At 29.2% G+C, this 8,077-nt stretch overlaps 1 protein-coding gene across 1 annotated transcript; it reads left to right on the plus strand.

Annotated features, from left to right (window-relative positions):
- The first annotated feature begins 1,294 nt into the window (after positions 1-1,294).
- LOC146530760 (STAM-binding protein-like A) lies at positions 1,295-7,898 on the plus strand. The gene is made up of 9 exons (XM_085199208.1): positions 1,295-1,616; positions 1,828-2,095; positions 2,454-2,582; positions 2,903-3,039; positions 3,864-4,020; positions 4,472-4,609; positions 5,052-5,164; positions 6,102-6,204; positions 6,528-7,898. Exons 1-9 carry the CDS (start codon positions 1,492-1,494, stop codon positions 6,588-6,590), a joined length of 1,233 nt encoding a protein of 410 aa, XP_085055334.1. The 5' UTR covers positions 1,295-1,491; the 3' UTR covers positions 6,591-7,898.
- The last annotated feature ends 179 nt before the right edge of the window (positions 7,899-8,077 follow it).

Raw genomic sequence — 8,077 nt, forward strand, 5'->3', positions numbered from 1 at the left:
TCACGTAAACAATTAGATAAAAAAAGTAAAAAGAAAAAGAAGTCTAAAAAACAAGCAGAATTTATAGATACTATTTATGATCTCTTAGAAAAATATACCAAAATGGATAGACGTATTAGAAAAACTGTAAAAGAAAATAGTGACTTTAGTAGCATGTTTAAGCAAATATCGTTAAGCTCATATAATCCGCCTACTCGGTGTTTTACTTGCACTCTATGTCAGTCACAACTTAGAAATCAACATAAACGAAGACGGTGGGAGCCAGGAGGCGATTGCTATTTGAGGACACTACGTAAAACTCCACAGCTATGGATTTATGAGCGATGGCCGAAGATGTATCCAACGTATTTAAGCACTCGGGCGCAATGTAAAAATATTAAGTATTTATTTATGTTTCTCCTAGGATTTTTATTTTGGATACCATGTTTTATTTGTATGGAGATATGCAAGTGTTTCATTTGTTGTTGTTGCTCTGATTGATACTTATTTTTTTTTTCCTTTGGACATCTATGTATAACTGTATCTGTACTTAATGTTAGGTACTATATAATTACCTAGTAATTTCTTTTAAAAAAATCTGTATATATCTTTTGATTTGTCTAGGAATAATAATGAATCGAATTTATATTTTATTTCTATAATTTAGGACAAACTAAAATAATTTAAATATAGAACTTCTAAAGGACCTACTCTATTTGTTTTTGCGGTATTTTCTCGAATAATTATAGTTATGGTATTACAGGCATACATGTACAAATTACAGATAAGTAAATATATAAAATGAAAGACTCTTTTTGTGGTGTATGCTAAGACAAATATATTTTATTAATACCGTTCTTGTGTTAATAACAAATATGAATAAAAAAGAAAAAAACATTCTACCTAGAGGTAATTAAACAATAGTAGTGTTTAGAATAGTTAAGCTGCAAAGGAAATAGAAGCATTAAAAATCATGAAAGAAATATTATAAAGATTTCATATAAAATACCTACAAATACACTAAAATAGGTACGTGGTTGGCATAGCTTTGACAGCCGGACAGACGTACATCATAGTGATAGTTAAAAAGACATTAATATATATATTTTAAGTTCTAGCCCTGAAATTATAAAATAATTTAAGTTAATAGCATTTGTTATTGTTCCCTTGTTGGTTCAGTGACAGTTTACTGGATGAAATGGATGGATGGAAAACAAAAATGGCACCAGCGACCAAGATATGTCATTATCAATTTATTGCCATTTGTCAATGTCAATTTATTTATTTTTCAATGTCAAATTTAGATGACATTTAATTTTCAGATTTCAGTGTGTGTTATGTCAGTTGTATATTGTTTGTATTTTAAAATAATATTAGTATTTAATACGGTGTCTTTATATAAAAGAAATTATTTTGATAATAATTCGCTTCTGTAACGTTTATGTTCTTTTATATGTATAAATATAATAAATATACATTGTAAGAAAAATTAAATAGAAATTATCACTTAAAATGCAATCAAGTGAGAAAAGTACTAAAATTCTGGATCTTGCATCTTTGGAACCGGCAATAAGAGTAAAGCAGTTAGCTAACTATGGAGCTATAGTTGAAGTAGATCCCAATGTTCCACCAAGGAGGTAAACTCATTACTTAGCTTGTGATTTAATAAATTTTGCATAATGAATCATAATATACTCTCTCTATAAGCATATTTAATGCAATTAAGATTAATTACCTCGTTCAAATGTTATTTTTTACATAGCTTTATATTATTACATTTAATTCTTATTACTGAATTGAAATTTAATTAAATGTTGCGAAATTTAAACAATTTGTCTTATGTTACAGATATTATAGATCAGGCTTAGAAATGGTGAGAATGGCGAATGTATATTTAGCTGAAGGCAGTTTTGAAAATGCATACATCTTATATATGAAATTTATGACTTTATTTTTGGAGAAAATTAGAAAACATCCAGAATATAATACCGTTCCACCTGAAGTTAAAGCAGTTAATCAATCAATGCTAAAAGAAGTCATGCCAAAAGCTGAAAAATTAAAACAAAAATTAGTTGAGCAATACAAGAAAGAGCATGCTTTGTATATAGAGAATGAGGTAATATTACTTCTAAAAGTTTGTATATTTCTTAATTTACTATGTGCAGAATTTTTAACAATTCTAATTACTGCCATTGTTAATATAGCAAAAGACTATTTACTGTAAATGACATAATTGTGGCCATTGTGGATACTACAGTGTCTGACTGTAAATACCGCAGCTGTGGGCTTGATTCTTACTCAGATAATAAATTATTTTCATTTACACATTGTGGTAACACTAGCCATTCACAGCAATGTTAAGAAAATTGGACACAAAGTGGGTAACACAATGTCTTAAATAAAAAAAATATATAATCTATTATATAGAAGTTTTATCACATATTTTCTATAATAATGTAAGAAAAATCTTATAGGCAAAGAGACGGATATCTGAAGAAGCAAGAAAGAAACAAGAACAAGAAGATGAAAAATTAGCTCAACGACTTCAGGCAGATGAAAATCGCCAAGATGGACATAAGTCAACACCTCATCTTTTACATGCGGTATAGTATTTTTTTTCACACTTGAAACTACTTAGCATTCTGTAGATTCACCATGAGGATGTGTAAAGGTGCCTTTACAGGGATAAGAGCTCAGAGCAGGTCCTTCTAAAAGTATAACATATTTGAAATGGTTAAACTACTGCTGCATTTGAAGTATATTCTAGAACTTAATTGATGATAATTGTTTGAGACAGCCTGTGAGCTTTAGTTTTTTCATGTAATTCATATATTTTATGAAATATTTTGGCAGATAGTAAAGTTTATTACAATCTAGTACCTTATAATATTTAGAAATAAGACTTTAGAAATACCACTTATAGGAGGAATGGGCAGTAACTCCATCAGCACCACCAGTTGATGGGGTCTTGTATCCTGATGACTTTGCAACAGAGCCTCCTCGGGCACCTTCTCAGCATTACCATCCTGCACCACCGCTTATACCACCCTCTAGGCCACAGTAAGAATTTTTTTAGCATCATGCTTTATCCTGCATATATTAGAGGTGGCAGAGAGTAAAATAAAGACAATGTTTCCCGCTTTCCATCTTTTAGTGGAAGATTTGTATTAAGGCTTTTTTTAAAAAATATATATTTATCAACAATTGAACTAATTCTTATTGATTAAAAAACATTAAAATGATAAAATTAAATGTGAAAGGTATAGAAAAGTAAGACAGTATAGTTCCAAAGATAGCATGTGAAAGTATTCCCCTCATTGGGAAATAAAAATCACTACCACTAAATTTAAAATCAGGTACTCTAACACTGTGCTGCAATGCCCACAAGGTCAACTTATACTGTTGTATTTTTATTTTATTTAAATTTAAATAAGTAACTATTTATATTTATTTTCACTATATAAATGCTAGGTATTTTTTAATAGTTTTATCACTTAAGTAGTAAAATTAAATTAGATAAATTTTAATTAGATAAAGATATAAGTAAGTTGTAAATTCAATGTCATTTCAATTATGATTGAAGGGTTAATATGCATTAACACACATATACAATATACTACTAAAATATTATATTATCATTGTAGTCTATTAAATATCCTTTTATCTTTTGTGGGTTACATTCCCAGGGTTTATCCATGGCCGAATAAATTATGATGTTTAATTATGACGCTTAATTCAATACAATGTCTCGAAAATTGAGTGGTGCCTGGGGAATATGTTATGTTTATTTTACCTACCAAGTACGCAGGAAAACGTAAATAAAAAAAATAAACAGAACCTAATTTAAAAGAAATTAATTAATAATTATATTGTTGTTTTTACAGTGATGGAGGCATCAATGATTACCTCCCACCTCTAATTGGAGAACGTAGATTGCGTCTCGTAGTTGTCCCAGCAGCTTTGCTGTCCAGATTTTTGGCATTGGCAGCATCTAACACAGCAAGGAATATTGAATTATGCGGCATCTTGGCTGGTATTTTGGTATGTTAAGATAGTGTTTATATATATATTACACAGTGTTTACATATATTGCTCTTATTATAATTTAACTAGGGGACGCGCCCAGCTTCGTCTGCTTATTTGCACCCTTAGGCGTGAATTCTAATAAGCCATGAAACATGTCTTCAATGAAATAGTTTTAAGAGTCTAAATTTCAAATTTTATAAAAATCGGTGCTGATTAAAAAAAATCCATACACACTTTCAACCCCAATTTCATCCCTTTAGGGTTAAAATTTTTCAAAATTAGTGAGTGAGATTACAAGTAGGTACACATATGTGTACGATAAGTCGGTAAAGTTTGAGGTAGTGATTATACACAGTATTTTTGCTCTCTTATCAAATTTTGAAAATGTAGATATGTCTGACTCTTAGCCGTGATGTGCATAATATGAAATTATTGAAATTAAAATTAAATATATTATCTATTTTAGGAAAGAGATCAATTGAAAATAACCCATGTGGTGGTACCAAAGCAAACGGGAACAGCAGACTCTTGCAGCACCAATAATGAAGAAGAAATTTTTCACTATCAAGACCAACATAATTTGATCACATTGGGTTGGATACATGTAAGATATTATGTTTTTTTGTTTAGATTTTTTAGGTTAAATATTTTAATATATTGAATGGGGGTCGGGTTCATTAGCAACGTCACATATTTTGCTATTTTACACCTAGAAATTATTTAAATAAAACCATATTCCATATATTATATCTGTTCACACTTTCATGTTGTAATACTATATGATGAAATGTGATGCTACAAAATTTAAAATGTCTGCCTTTTTAGCTGTTCGCTGTATCCTTAGTAGGGTACTTAGAAGTAGCTAGAGAGAATGGGACACCACACTCTACGATCTCTGCATACCTCTTTTTTGGTTTTGGGTTCAGTAATATGGATAAAGCTATAAAAATATACTCATATTATCCTGTGATTTGTATTGTGTACAATAAAAATATTTTATTTTATCCTAAATACTTCTTAATTTTATTAATCTATTTTCCTTCTAGACGCACCCAACGCAGACCGCCTTCCTATCTTCGGTAGACCTCCACACGCAGTGCTCATACCAGCTCATGATGCCGGAAGCCATTGCTATTGTCTGCGCCCCTAAATATAATGAGTTGGTTTAACATATTTTTTATTATTGTCTGACTCTAAGCGCGTGAATGCCACCACTCAGAAGAATGAAATATTTATTTCCTTGCTTTTGGTAAGAAGACAAAATAAAAATAGACTTATAATATTCTAAATTTGACTATTTAACATAAAAAGGAATTTTCGATGCGAACCAGTTACCGATATTAGGGTATTCAAACCAGAAACCTTATCAGTTATATAATATTAGTATAGATAAATTTTGTTTATTCTTAGATAAAGTTATGACAAATATTAGGACGAAACACAACAATCGCCTGGAAAGTTTTCGTTTATAGTGTCCAAGTAATATTGAAATATCACAAAATTATGAATGATAAAGTTTGGAAATCGTTGCTCGTTGCAACAAATCAAATATAAGATTGGGCAATTTTCAATCATACAATATCTATTTGACGTGTGGTGGGTACAAGTAAGAAAAATCATCTGTGTATATGAAAAAGTATATGTCAAAATGCATTGAATTAAGATGGCGCCACATTATCTTTTAGCACATAAGGGTAGCTTTTAAAAGAAGCGCCATGTTTTATATCACTCTAGCTACACGTTTTCTCATAATAATTCTTTATGGTTATATTTACATATTTTATTATTTTGTACTACACAAGTCGTTGAAATTTTCAATTATTAACTATTTTGTCGCCAATAATATTGTATTTTATTTTTACTCGTTATACTTAATTCGTTTACAATTGCTACATTTATACCCTATCTTTTGTACACCTTGGTGCCCTCCCCGTTGCCGTTATGATTAGTGTCACTTTTCCAATTTATGAGATGATTCTCTATACTTAGTATCTATACTTACTATATACGTATGATGACATTATATTTCACGACATATATAATATAGACTGTATGTGATTTTTATGGGATAGATAAATAAAAAATATTTTCCGCAGGACGGGATACTTCGCGTTGACAGCGGATTATGGAATGCAATACATCGCCAACTGCCGCCAGAGCGGCTTCCACCCGCATCCCAACGACCCGCCATTATTCTATGTAACGTTTTTAATATGTATTTTTATTAAGATTTTTTTAGCTCCATGCTGTATATCTTATAGAGCAGGGTAGATAAGGAAACCTAATACTAAGACATTCCATTCCCCACTTCCCTTCACCTCCACTAGGATCACGTTGTATGTCAGTCAAGACAATTTTTTATTATTATTACTTTTCCGTTTTAAATACATGTTAAAAAATTGATGTTTATCTACCCATCAATCTGCTCTAATTAACCGACCAATGGAGAGTCTTAACAATAGGTTCCCAGGTTCCCTCTTTCTACTTTGCTATGTGACGCTATTTTTTTTTATTATTTTCAGACTGTATCTCACATTCGTCTCGACGAGTCGGCGTCAGTGGAAATGGTGGATCTTAGAAGATGAATACTCATAGTATTTTCGTAGTAAGGAGCCTTCGCTTATAGAGCTTAATGCCATTATAATTCATTTCATATGAATATGTTATTTATTTTTTATTCAAAAATATACCTAGAGATTAGTATATTATTTTTTAAATATTTGTATAACTTTATGTTTAAAAAATATATCTATTGATTAACTTTAAAATTAATAATTAACGCTATATATATGTTACCGGCAATCTGTAGAATCTATACAATACTTAGATAATATACCTAAAATTTCTGTGTGAAATATTATTTATCTTAAATTGCTTATGTATTCTATACAGTAATGGATAATATAATATAATAATAATATTCATAATATTTCGAACATTGCCTGGAACCCCCAGATATTTTATACATTGCCTAGATTGTATAGAATACCTGAACTATACAGATTTCCTGTAACATATATATGACAGCATAATATCGTTTTTTTATTTTTTTTCGGTTTAATGTTGGAATATGCAAAACAAAATATACATTATTGATATTAAAATAATTATTAATCTGTGAGCGATTTTTAAGTTACCATTTAAATATGATGATCACAGTCTTCAGTTAAGTCTATATATTTACTACTTCAGTTAAGTCTATATTAGTTACTAATTATTGCACTCAGAGACAATTGTAAGCATTTAATTCACTTTAAATGAATGCATTCATTAAATATAAGATTGAACAAATGGCGAAAAGTGTAACAATAAAAATGAATGTTAGATTTTGTGTTATTTTGTGGTGAGTTTATTCTTAGCTTAAGTTTTTAAAGTATTATGTATATTTTCTTTAGCTTTTTGTAATTAGTATTTGAAGAACAATTTCAACTACTTTATGATCGATTATAATGTTTACTAAGTCTTTCCGTTTTAATTGTTTTATTAATGTTATTAAAAATCATCTACGGTTGATTCTGTTTGTTATTTTACTAAGTATAATTATATGCTTTATAACACAAAAAAAAGTTTAAAGTAAACTAAAAGCTTCAGCTCCAGTAAATAATAAATTTCAGAATTATAATATTGCATGGTACATATCGTATATTAATTACATAAAATATTTAATAAATAGTCCCTCTAACATAATATATACATACCACTATTTTGTAATATTTATTGTCTAGTCTCGATACACATGTCGGTTTAAAAAACTGTGTTCATTTAAAGAAATAAAACTAATACTTTTTTCAAGTATGTATATAAAAAAACTTAGTCGACTATTATGTATACATATTTGCAGTGTATGTAAAATTTCTTATATCGAAATCAGTCATAAGACTGACATCTGACTAGTGATGTCATGTCGGTTTAAAAAACTGTGTTCATTTAAAGAAATAAAACTAATACTTTTTTCAAGTATGTATATAAAAAAACTTAGTCGATTATTATGTATACATATTTGCAGTGTATGTAAAATTTCTTATATCGAAATCAGTCATAAGACTGACATCTGACTAGTGATATAACATCA

The sequence above is a fragment of the Heliconius melpomene genome, chromosome 16 (genome assembly GCF_056956725.1).
Source record: "Heliconius melpomene rosina isolate 202511_hmr_F chromosome 16, ASM5695672v1, whole genome shotgun sequence".
NCBI lineage: Eukaryota > Metazoa > Arthropoda > Insecta > Lepidoptera > Nymphalidae > Heliconius > Heliconius melpomene.

What these genes read in the sequence shown, in the direction of transcription:
- LOC146530760 (XM_085199208.1), top strand. Translation starts at nt 1,492, where the DNA reads ATGCAATCAAGTGAGAAAAGTACTAAAATTCTGGATCTTGCATCTTTG. An exon ending in CACCTCATCTTTTACATGCG is followed by an intron (nt 2,583 to 2,902) that starts GTATAGTATTTT and finishes TACCACTTATAG; the next exon opens with GAGGAATGGGCAGTAACTCC. An exon ending in TGCGCCCCTAAATATAATGA is followed by an intron (nt 5,165 to 6,101) that starts GTTGGTTTAACA and finishes TATTTTCCGCAG; the next exon opens with GACGGGATACTTCGCGTTGA.